This window comes from Tachyglossus aculeatus, chromosome 2 (genome assembly GCF_015852505.1).
Source record: "Tachyglossus aculeatus isolate mTacAcu1 chromosome 2, mTacAcu1.pri, whole genome shotgun sequence".
Classification (NCBI taxonomy): domain Eukaryota; kingdom Metazoa; phylum Chordata; class Mammalia; order Monotremata; family Tachyglossidae; genus Tachyglossus; species Tachyglossus aculeatus.
The window spans coordinates 68,837,819-68,850,201 of NC_052067.1; the positions used below are offsets into that span (position 1 = coordinate 68,837,819).

General features: G+C 45.2%; 2 protein-coding genes across 3 annotated transcripts in view; both read left to right on the forward strand.

Annotated features, from left to right (window-relative positions):
* Window positions 1-6,979, forward strand: part of PPIL4 (peptidylprolyl isomerase like 4) — a 45,953-nt gene extending 38,974 nt beyond the window's left edge. Inside the window, exons 13-15 of one of the 2 annotated variants that reach the window (XR_005454917.1) lie at window positions 5,445-6,070; window positions 6,621-6,749; window positions 6,905-6,979. Coding sequence is in view for 1 of the 2 variants with exons in the window: in XM_038760675.1 (XP_038616603.1) it covers window positions 5,445-5,690 (246 nt within the window). In the remaining variant the exon portion in view is untranslated. Of the gene's footprint in view, window positions 1-5,444; window positions 6,099-6,620; window positions 6,750-6,904 lie in introns of those variants that run through there. The other variant, XM_038760675.1, reaches the window with a different exon arrangement.
* ZC3H12D (zinc finger CCCH-type containing 12D) overlaps window positions 6,973-12,383 on the forward strand; it is a 58,981-nt gene continuing 53,570 nt past the window's right edge. Inside the window, exon 1 of the mRNA XM_038760659.1 lies at window positions 6,973-7,120. The gene's annotated coding sequence lies outside the window, so the exon portion shown is untranslated. The remainder of the gene's footprint in view (window positions 7,121-12,383) is intronic.

Sequence of the window (12,383 nt, forward strand, 5' to 3'; positions counted from 1 at the left end):
GCGCTTGGGAAGTACAAATTGGCAACATACAGAGACAGTCCCTACCCAACAGTGGGCTCACAGTTTAAAAGGGGGAGACAGAGAACAAAACCAAACATACTAATAAAATAAATAGAATAGATATGTACAAGTAAAATAAATAAATAAATAAATAGAGTAATAAATATGTACAAACATATATACATATATACAGGTGCTGTGGGGAAGGGAAGGAGGTAAGATGGGGGGGATGGAGAGGGGGACGAGGGGGAGAGGAAGGAAGGGGAAAAGATGTCCTGAAGGCAGGAGATTCCAGGGAAGGAGAGAGGTGAGGACTGGAGATGTAGATTTGGGAATCATCTACGTAGAGATGGTAGTTGAAGCGGTGGGAGCTAATGAGTTCATCAAGAAAGTGAATGTAGATGGAGAATAGGAGGAGATCTAGAACTGGGCCTTGAGGGGACCCCCACTGTCAGACGGTAGGACACAGAAGAGAAGCCAGAAAAAGAACCTGAGGAAAAGTCAGAGAGGTAGGAGAACTAAGAGGGGGGCTATGTCAGTGAAGCCAAGGTAGGATAAAGTTTCTTCCACCCGTTGATCACCCAACCAAACTCAATACCAAGTTAAAAGATTTTAGTAGCTCAAACTTGCATCCTTTGCTCGTTGAAATAAAAGTTAGTTTTTTTGAAAATTGCTTGCACAGATGTCTGTGTAACTCATTTTTTCCTAATTCTTGTTGAGACTACGTTGGTGAGTGTTGTTTCCCAAAAGTGACTTTACTCATTTCTTCAGGTCGTCTCTGCAGCTTGTTTTCTGAACTTTGTTGTTCAGTTTCAAAACGCCTGTACCTGACTTTTCCACCCCCTGCCTCAGCTCCAAAGCAGGTTAATGTGTTGTTGAGGTTTTATTTTCTTCTTTGATTCAGATTACAGGATATGAGTCTTACCTGTGGGTTGTGCCAGCAAGGGAGAGTGGTGTCTAGTGCTGTCAGTTTTTATTAATAGTTCTGTTTTCCCTACCGTCGTTTTCACTGGTAGCTGAGGTGAAGGGATTTCATTTCTTTCTTCCTCTTCTTTTACTTTTTGTCATTTTTTAAAAAATGGCATTTAAATGCTTACTGTGTGCCAGGCACTGTAGTAAGTGCTGAGGTAGAGATAAGCTAATCAGGTTTTGGACACAGGCCATGATCCACATGATGATGATAATGATGATGACATTTGTTAAGCGCTTACTATGTGTGAAACACTGTTCTAAGCCCTGGGGGGGGGATACAAGGTGATCAGGTTGTCCCACGTGGGGCTCACGGTCTTAATCCCCATTTTAGGAATGAAGTAACTGAGGCTCAGAGAAGTTAAGTGACGTGCCCAAGGTCACACAGCAGACATGCGGCAGAGCCGGGATTAGAACCCATGACCTCTGACTCCCAAGCCTGTGCTCTTCCCACTGGGCCACGCTGCTTCTCTGGGGCCCACAGTCTTCGCCCCCAATTTCCAGATGAGGTAATTGAGTCACAGAGATGTGAAGTGACTTGCTCAAGGTCACACAGCGGCTAAGTGGTGGAGCTGGGATTAGAACCCAGGTCCTTCCAACTCCCAGGCCTGTGCTCTATTCACTAGTCCACACTGCTGCCCAGTTAGGTTTTTGCCGCCCTTTTGAAGTTTTATCCTAGCCCACGGATTCAAATAAGTTTTTGTCGGGTGAAACAACGTTTTTTTTGTTGCTGCTTTCTGGGTACCATCTTGGGATACTTTGAATATAGTAGATATATCATCCGAGTTTTCCACCTCCTATTTCTGTTGGGTATTCTAGTGAGTTGTTTGTATTTTTTTAAGCGTTTTCATTTTCAACAAGAGCATCTGTAAGAGTCTGTGCAGTGTCTTATTAGCAATGTTATTATTAGCAATTATTAGCAATAAGGGCTTATCAGCAATAAGTGCAGTGTCTTGGATTTCCTTTTATGATTGGCTCTTTTGCATTATTAGTATTTAGAATAGCTCCGCCACACAGGCAAATGTAAGAAAACTGGAAAATGAAGAGAACCAAGGAACCCTGCTAGCCAGAATTCTGCAGAGGAGACCGGGAACATGGGGCCAGGTAGTGGATGAGGGGCTGATGATGAAGAATTTGGAGGAGTGGACGCATTCTGAGTTGAAAGAGATGAAAGTGATGTTTGCTTATATGATATCCTCTGGTCCGTATGGCCCTGAATCACATGTGTTGCTAGTTCTCCATGCCCTTCTTGCTGTAGGCAAGGTGAGGACCCGGGGAGAGCTCAGCCTGAGAGGCCAGAATTGTAGCATTTAGTCTGCAGCCTGATTCCACTTCCTTGCCACACTCTGAAAGCTTCCTAAAAGCTCGTTGGACCTCTTAATCCAGTTCTCTATTTCGTCTCACTGTCCTCTATGGGGTCAAGAACGTGTGTAAACTCTCCCAAGTACTCAGTGCAGTGCTCTGAACACAGTAAGTGCTCAATAAATACCATTGATATGACTGTGTTCAGTCTAGGTGACGGTTCCATGGAGTCAGTGAAGATCTTCATTTGTGATAGTGTTGCCTTGGTGTGGACTGGTATGTAACCTTGCTTTCCTTCAAATTTATCATCAGTTTTTAGCCCCAGCCCGAGTCAGTCAAGTGTTTTGTGATCATCTCCACGACACCTTCGATGTTTACGTGTAGGGTGCCGTCCTTCCCGTGGAACGGACCCTTGAATGAATGTTTCCGTTCCTTCCGCTGGAGATCGTGGCCTATTGAGTTTGTGCCTTGTTAATTTTTATCTGTTCCACTCAGGGATGATAGGGGAAATGAGAAGCAAAAGGCAATGTCAGAGGTTGGTTTAGTAAGCCGGAGATTACGAATGAGAGATTTTTGCCAGGGAAATGGAAAAGTTGGATTTTGGAAATACTTTGCTTTGCTGTGAAAGTCATGGCAGGTTTAGTGTTGAAGGAAGAAGGGTGGAAAGTGTAGAGAGTAACCCTTGGTTGGTGAGCTTTGTTGACAGAGAAACTGTAATACTGAGGAGGCCGATGCAGAATACAATTTTTATGATGAAATGAAAACATGGTCTGTCCCATCTGAATGATAAATGGAGATGTAAGTTGATGATAATAATAATTAGTATTATCATTATGGTACTTGTTAAACATTTACTGTGTGCCAGACACTGTAGTAAGAGAAGCAGCGTGGCTTGGTGGAAAGAGCACAGGCTTGGGAGTCAGAGGTTGTGGGTTCTAATCCCGGCTCCGCCACTTGTCAGCTGTGTGACTTTGGGCAAGTCAGTTAACTTCTCTGGGCCTCAGTTACCTCATCTGTAAAATGGGGATTAAGATTGTGAGCCCCATGTGGGACAACCTAATTGCCTTCTATCTACCTCAGCGCTTAGAACGGTGCTTGGCACATAGTAAGTGCTTAACAAATACCAACATTATTATTATTATTATTATTACTAAGTGCTGGGGTAGTACAAGTTATTCAATCCCTTGTCCCACATGGGGCTCACAGTCTCAATCCCCATTTTACAAATGAGGTAACTGAGGCACAGAGAAGCTAAGGGATTTGCCCAAGGTCACACAGCAGACATATGGCAGAGCCGGAATTGGAACCCATGACCTTCTGACTCCCAAGCCTGTGCTCTATGCACTCCACCAAGCTGCTTCTCTAAGTTAATATGGGAAATTGTTAGTGGGGTGGAATGATTGACTTGTGCCAAAATTGCCCAAAATAAAGGATTAGCTTAACCCAAGCATAAGATGGAGGAAGAAAGGAGAAAGGTTTGTAGTCAGTTTTTATGGGAAGGCTGGAGTGGTGTTGTCGGAATATTTTTGTACGGGCCCTTTTGAGTGATACCTTGTTGCCGAACTACCTGCAAACTGTAAATCTCTTTTTGTTTTATTTGGGCATCTCTACTGAATGAAGTCAGGTGATTTAGTGAACACTTTACTAATATATTCCCACTTCTTTCTTGGAAATTCAGGGTGTTTATAGGGGAGATACTTTAGCCTTTTCTGACTGCAAATCGTTAGCACCAAGGACTAAGAGGAAATTGTGTGATTGGGTCTGTTTGCTCCATTTTGCTGACACTTGATTTGACGGAGGCCGTGGGTGCTAAGAAATCATTCGGCCTGGTTTTCTTCTGTTTGGAGCTGTGGATGCTCTTTAGTAAATGAGAAGTGTCTCAGATTTACTGTTATTTCCTCTTTGGAAGAATGGTTAAATAGCTTCCTCATAAATTTGCTGGATTTATGCTCCTAATTTCTCTGGCACTTCTTCTGGTCCCAACATTCTTTGCTTTGGTCGTTCTAGCTTGACTCTATATTACACCTGTTGTGCGAAGCCATTTTCTTCACAAGATTCTCCAGGGAAGTTCAGCCACTTTCACTTCTGTTTCTGTCAAGTGTGCCCATATATCAGACGAGAAATTACCCTTCCACGGATACTAAAAGTCTTTGGAATTAGTTTTGCTTTGAAGGTGCATAATCTTGAAACGATCGGTAGTGTTTATTGAGCTCCTACTGTGGGCAGAGCATAAAGCATTTAGATGAGTGCAATAGGGTAAACAGACAGCTTGTCTTAGGGTACTTGGAGTCAGGAAACCCTGGTTTGTCCCAGTTCCACTACTGGCCTACTCTGTGACCTTGGGTAAGTGACTTAAACTTACTAGGTCGTAGTTTCCTCATCTGTAGAAAGGGGAAAAGTTAGATTGTAAGCCCCAGTTGGGTTAGGGACAGGGTCTGATGCCATAAGTGTCTCCATCCCAGTGCTTAGCACATAATATGTGTTCAATAAATGTCATAATTATTGCAGACATGGTCCCTGCCTTCAAGAAGCATACAGTCTAGCAGAGTTTTACCATTCCAGCCGCCAATTTCAAACGTTGGTGTGTAATTTCAGTGGTATTTATTGAGTCCTTGAAGTGGAATAATACACCAGAAGCAAAAGGCACATCCCTGGCCTTCAAGTAACTTACAATCAAAAGAAATAATAATAATAATAATGATTGTGGTATTTAAGCACTTACTATGTGCCCAGCGTATGGGGTGCTCAATCTCAGTGGGAGAATAGGTATTCTCTGTTGTACTGATGAGAAAGCTGAGGCACAGAAGGTAAGTGACAGACCTGGAATTAGAACTCAGGCCCATGCTCTTTTCTGTAGGCCATGCTGCTTCTCTTTTGATATCATGCTTCTCTAGCTATATTCAGTATTGAATACTAAAAGTGCTAACCATATATAAGACTGCAATACCCTTAGCCGATGTCAATCAGACAGAAAAGTATAATAGCTTTTGTGATAATGTTCAAATTTATTATCGAATAACACTAATTTCCTGATAAGAATGCATATCAACCAATCAGTCAGTGGTGTTTATTGAGCAGGGGTACTCTTGGAGGCTGTATCCTGAACCCAGATCTGCTGTTGTAAGCGGTTCTGTCTTTTCTCACGTGATTACTTCCCCGTGTTATGTCGCCAGGACGCGGGTAAAGAGCCGGGACGCCGGAACTACGATGAGGAATGTTTTCGGGAGAAACGAAAAGGTGAAAGGAAAAACAGGCATCAAAGCCGCAGTCGCAGCCGATCTCGGGACAGAGACAAACGACATGCCTACGGTAAATCTAAAGACAGAGCCGAAGAAGAACCCCGAGAGAGAGAGAAGAGGAGGGACAGAAGTAGAACCCCTAAGAAGTCCAAAGACAAAGAACGATCTAAGAACAGATGAGGAAAAAGGACGTGGAAGAAGGTGGCTGGTATATGAATTCTAATCCCGTGTCTGTCATCGTCCTGCTGGTGGATTTTCTGAACTGTTGGCCCCCACCTTTGATGGCCCCATTTGTGGGTGGACTTGCCTCCAAACAAGGGACCCTACTACTCCCACACAATAAATTCCAAGATAGTGGCACCTGTCAAAATCTCCCGGACAGATCGGTCCCAGAACACCTATAGGAAAGCCCTACTGCACCCTCCAACTCCCTGGAGCTATCAGAGCAGCTCTTCAGTCACTGAATCAAAGCAGTTAAATACCATTCCTGCCACCAGCATGCTTGATTTATTTCTCTTGGGTTATATGGATGTTCAAGATGATCGCCGCCGTTTTAATAGGTGAATTAATAAAGGATTTTGCATTTTCTTTGTGCATCTTTTCAGTCGCATTGATTCTTCCCCCCTCTCTCCCTTCTCGTTTCCTCTTCAAAGCTTCCTGCCTAAAGAATTCAGATTTTCCCGTTCTTCTTGCGGACTCAGTAGCACAGTTCAGTTGGGAAGGGAAAACCGCCTGGATCAGATTTTCCTCCTAAGTAAGGAAGCATTGGGGATAAGCGAATTATTTTACTATTAGTTAAGGAAACATCACAGTAAGTGGGAAAATCACGTGGAGCAGTGAGGCACAAAATGGTGACGTGTGGCATACTGTGGAATCAGGGAGCAATTTCAGAGTGCTCTCATGATAAGTGTCTCATTTCGCCCTCATAACTTCCCTGTATGGTAGAAATCATCCTCATTGTTCAGGTGAGGAAACTGAGTCATAGAAATGTTGAGTTGTCTGAATCCACTCAGCAGCCCAGTGACAGGGCTGGGCCTAGAACCTTTTTCCTTCCAATTGCCTCTTGATGCTCTTGGGATCCTCTGGAATCCTCTTCCTTTCCCTTTACAGTAAGCCGCCGAGGCCGACACCGGAGAGATAATGAAGGTTAGAGAGACAGGAACTTTTCGCCTGAAACAGCAGTTCCTTAAAGAAGTCGGAACCACGAAGGAGCGTCGCCTCCCTTGCCATCCCCTTGAGGTAGGATTAAGTCATCTTGAGGGCGATTGAGAGGGAGGAGAGGGCACGCTTTGTCTATTTTTCCCCTCTTTCCTTGCCATTTGCCTTCATTCCTACGCAATCCAGCTCTTCGTGCTGTTTTCTCTCACTCTTTCTCTTCCGGTGCCCCTTCCCAGACTCTGGCCTGGCCCGGCACGCCGTCTCTCCGAAGACCATCAAGAAACTGAGGAATGGATGAAAGAGCTTCAGGGTGCCTCCTGAAGGAGAAGGCTAAAGAGAGTCAGTGACCTCCCTGGCTCAAACAACTAACTCCTGAAGTTAACGATCCTTAAAGGTGGCCAGAAGCACCCGGTGATATTCACCTGCCGTGGAGAACATAACCCAAGTTACAGGTAAAAAAACCATTTCCTCTGGAATAACCTCAAGTTCTTCCTATAGCCACGGTATATTAGAAATGGCGTCTATACCAGATATACTTCCTGCACCTCTCCCGTCTCCCTTCGGCCATCTCTTAATAATAACAATAATTATTATTATGGTATTAAGCGCTTAATATGAGGCAGGCACTGTACGAAACAGTGGGGTGCATACAGCAAATCAGGTTGGACACGGTCCCTTGTCTTACGTGGGGCTCCAGTCTCATTTCACAGATGTTACCGAGGCACAGAGAAGTGAAGTGGCTTGCCCACGGTCACACAGCAGACGAGCGGCAGAGCTGTGATTAGAACCCGTGTCCTGATTCCCAGGCCTGTGCTCTATCCGCTCCACCGTGCTGCTTTATGATGATGTGGGCAGGGAATGTGTTTATTGTTTTATTGCACTCTCCCAAGTGTTTAGAGCAGTGCTCTGCACCCAGTAAGCGCCCAATAAATATGATTGAGTGAATGAAGGAATAATACTAGTGGATTTAAGTGCTAACTCTGTGCCAAGCACTGTAGTAAGCGCCAGGGTAGATTGAAGGAATGAGAGGCAGTCCCTGTCTTCCGTGGGGTTCACAGCTTCAGGGGGAGGGTGAACAGGTGTTTAATTCCCATTTTACAGATGAGGAAACTGAGGCCCAACAGGCAAGTGGCAGAGCTGGGATTATTAGAACCCAGGTCCTCTGACTCTCAGGCTTGTGCTCATTCTGCCGGGCCACGCTGCTCCATCATTGCCTGTGTAGAGGGCTTTTTGGTGTCTTGGCCTGTGCATATTCATTCGTGAATGAATTTAGGGAGTGAGGAAAGCCCCTCTCAGGATCGCACCTGGAGAGTTTCCAGTACTCTCCCAGTCTCCATTATGGAAGTGGAAAGCCACTTCCATATTTTTACCAAGGAAACTGTGGATCCGCTACGGGATCGATCGCATAGAGAGGTGGGGCGTGGCGGAAGAGATGTGCCCATGGAGTCACCGTGGGTCGGAGATGACGGCACAAGACAAGGGAGGGAAGGTGACAGTTTTGAACATTCCTTAATTGCATTATGTGAGCCATTTTTTGACTAAGCTTTTCCACTTGAGATCTAGCGATTAGAGGAGGACGCAGTCCTAAATTCTGTTCCTGCCTCTGCGGTTTGAAACCTCGGGATGAAACGGGTCCATTTACCTCGGTTTTTCTATTCAGAAAATGAGGGCGGAAGTACTCCGAGGCTAAGGGCAGAAAGGCAATCAATCCAATCAATCAATCATATTTATTGAGCGCTTACTGTGTGCAGAGCACTGTACTAAGCGCTTGGGAAGTCCAAGTCGGCAACATATAGAGACAGTCCCTGCCCAACAGTGGGCTCACAGTCTAGAAAGGCACTGTATCAGTCCTCGGGCGTATGGCACAACTGGTTCCTGAAAACTGCGTCTCAAGGTGCAGCACTGTCGGTACCATTTTTCTCATGTTTTTACCCAAATTGCCTAGAATTGCAAGCTCAGTCATAGAGGAATAATATAACTGAACTTGTGAATTTGTTTTTAGTGAGAGGTTCCACGATAGTGAAGCACAGGTTTTTTTTCCACTTCATGAGAAGTAAAATGAATGCTTTGCCTCAGTCCCAGTAACTTCTGGCCTTCTAGCCTGTACTCTCTCCCATTCTTGCTTCTGCCCCTTGCCTGTGCCCTGCCCTATCTCCTTTGCCTCCCCACGGCAACTGTATATATGTTTGTACAGATTTATTACTCTATTTATTTTACTTGTACATATTTACTATTCTATGTATTTTGTTAATGATGGGTATCCAGCTTTATTCTTTTTATTCTGGTGACTTGACACCTGTCCACGTGTTTTGTTCTCTGTCTCCCCCTTCTAGACTGTGAGCCCTCTGTTGGGTAGGGACCGTCTCTATATGTTGCCAACTTGTAATAATAAAAATAATAATAATGGCATTTGTGAAGCGCTTACTATGTGCAAAGCACTGTTCTAAGCGCTGGGGGGGATACAAGGTGATCAGGTTGTCCCACATGGGGCTCACAGTCTTAATCCCCATTTTACAGATGAGGTAACTGAGGCTTAGAGAAGGGAAGTGAAGATCACACAGCAGACATGTGGCAGAGCCGGGATGTCCTTCCCAAGCGCTTAGTACAGTGCTCTGCACACAGGAAGCGCTCAATAAATACGATTGAATGAATGAATGTGCCCTAAGACTAGTGCCTTAGACTAATAAATCTACAGTATTGATTAATCTGTGTAGAGCACTGAACCAAGTGCCTGGGAGAGTGCAACAGAGTATGTAGACGTGTTCCTTGCCGTCAAGGAGGAGAGGAGGAAATAATGAGGGAAGCACACGCTAAAATAAATTGCAGTAGGAGGAAGCAACGGTTTCAAGATACGTGCAGAGTGTTACCGGGCTGGAGATGGATGATGATCTAACTGCTTAGGGGATGAAAGAGGGCCGATGTAGAGATTAAACAGGGTCAGGAGATGAGAGGCGAATCTAGGCAAGCTTCCTGGAGAAGAGGTGATTTCAGAAGGGATTTCAGGGTGGCGGGAGCAGTAGTCTGCCGGATGGGAATGGGGAGCCGGTTCCGGGCGTGAGGGAGGGTGGGAGCCCGAAGTCAACAGCGAGAGAGATGAGAACAAAGCACAGTGAGCAGGTTGGTTTGAGAGGGGCGGAGAACACCAGCTGGGATGCAGTGGGAGAGGTGGGAGGAGGATAAGGAGGGGTGAGAGAACTGACTGCCGCCTCACAGCCAACGTCGCAGTGTTTCTGCTTGATGTGATTTTTAGACTGTGAGCCCACTGTTGGGTAGGGACTGTCTCTGTATGTTGCCAATTTGTACTTCCCAAGCGCTTAGTACAGTGCTCTGCACATAGTAAGCGCTCAATAAATACGATTGATGAAGAATGGGCCACCATTAGAGGTTTTTGAGGAGTGGGGAAATGGGTACTGGCATTATAAAATTAAACCCACGTGACGTAAAACCGAAGCGGTGTAAATTTAGAATTGTTCCAAGTGCTACGGGTCCACCTCAAACCAGGACTGCCTGGGCTCCCTCTGAAAGTCCATTTTACTCTCTTCAGGGTTTAAAATGGGAAAATGTTTTATTCAAGCAGTGGTATACATGGAGTGTTCACTGTCTGGGAGGGTGCGCTACAACAGAGTTCGTAGACGCGATCCCTTACCGCAAGAAGCTTGCAACTCACAGGGGGAGACAGACATTAGAATAAATTACAGATATGAATGTAAGTGCTGTGGGGCTGGGGGTGGGATGAATATCAAGTGCTTAAAGGGGTTAAGTTACTTGGGCAAGCCACTGCTTTGTGCCTCAGTTTCCTCATCTGTAAAATGTGCATTAAATCCAACTCCCTCCTTCTTAGACTGTGAGCCCCATGTGAGACAGATTGGGTCCAACCTGATGATCTTTTATCTACCCCAGTGCTTAGTACAGCACTTGGCACATCGTAAGCGCTTAAGTAATATTATTATTGGTCTTAATCAATCAATCAATCGTATTTATTGAGTGCTTACTGTGTGCAGAGCACTGTACTAAACGCTTGGGAAGTACAAGTTGGCAACATATAGAGACAGTCCCTACCCAACAGTGGGCTCACAGTCAAGAAGGGGGAGACAGAGAACAAAACTAAACATATTAACAAAATAAAATAAATAGAATAGATATGTGCAAGTAGAATAAATAAATAATAAATAAATAATCTCACAGATCCAAGTACATGGGCGAGGCAGAAGGGAAAGCTATCAGGGGGAAGTGAGTAATGGGTCAAGGAAGCCTCTTGGAAGAGATTTGATTTTAAGAGGGTTTTGAAGGTGGAGAGACTGGCAGATATGAAAGGGGAGGGAGTTCCAATCAATCAATCGTATTTACTGAGCGCTTACTGTGTGCAGAGCACTGTACTGAGCGCTTAGCACTGTACTCAGTCCCAGAACCGAGGGGGAATGTGGGCGAGGGGCAGGTGGCTTGATAGTTGAGTAGGTTGGCATTAGAGGAGCGAAATGTGTGGGTTGGGTTGTTGTAAGAAATCAGTGAGGTAATAGAGGAGGGAGCAAACTGACTGAGTGCCTCAGACCTGATGGCAAGGAGTTTCTATTTGATGTGGAGGGGGGTGAGCAAGTAGTTTTTAACCAGAAAATATAGAAATCAAGGGATATTATGCATGGCCTGGCCCCCGTGGGTGCATATTAAACCTTGAATAAAAACATTTGAAGGAATTCAGCATTGGTAATTGAGTGCTTACTGTGTGGAGAGCACTGTACTAAACGCTTGGGAAAGTACAGTACCACAGAGTTGGTAGACGTGATCCCTGGAGGCTCAAGAGTCCTGCGGACTGTGAGACCACTGTTGGGTAGGGACTGTCTCTATATGTTGCCAACTTGTACTTTCCAAGAGCTTAGTACAGTGCTCTGCACACAGTAAGCGCTCAATAAATACGATTGTGGGAAGAGCGAGGCCCCTGCCCGTGGCGGGGAGAAGCCCTAGACCACCCACTGTTACGGGTTTTCATGGTTCGACTTGCCTCCACAGCCATCACTCAAATAGAGGCAAATAGTACCTGACCTGTGAGTTCTGCAGTCGAGGGGGATAATAGCGAGAAAATGGCAGAACGGGTATCAATCAATTTTATTTGTTGAGCACTCTCTATGTATGGAGCACTTTACTAAACACTTGTGAAAGTACAATCAATGGTATTTATGAAGTGTCTACAAGGTGCGGAGCATTGTTCTGAGCGTCGGGGAAGGCACAGTGCGACAGAATTAGCGGACATTCATTCATTCGCATTTATTGAGCGCTTACTGTGTGCAGAGCACTGTACTAAGCGCTTGGGAAGTACAAGTCGGCAATATATAGAGGCGGTCCCTACCCAACAGTGGGCTCACAGTCTAGAAGGGGGAGACGGACAACAAAACAAAACATATTAACAAAATAAAATAAATAGAATACTAAATATGTACAAGTAAAATAAGTAGAGTAATGAATCTGTACAAACGTATATACGTATATCCAGGTGTTATGGGGCGGGGAAGGAGGTAAGGCAAGGGGGAGGAGGGGGAGAGGAAGGAGGGGGCTCAGTCTGGGAAGGCCTCCTGGAGGAGGTGAGCTCTCAGTAGGGCTTTTCATTCATTCATTCGCATTTATTGAGCGCTGACTGAGTGCAAAGCACTGTAGTAAGCGCTTGGGAAGTCCAAGTCGGCGACATCTAGAGACGGTCCCTACCCAACAGGGGGCTCACAGTCT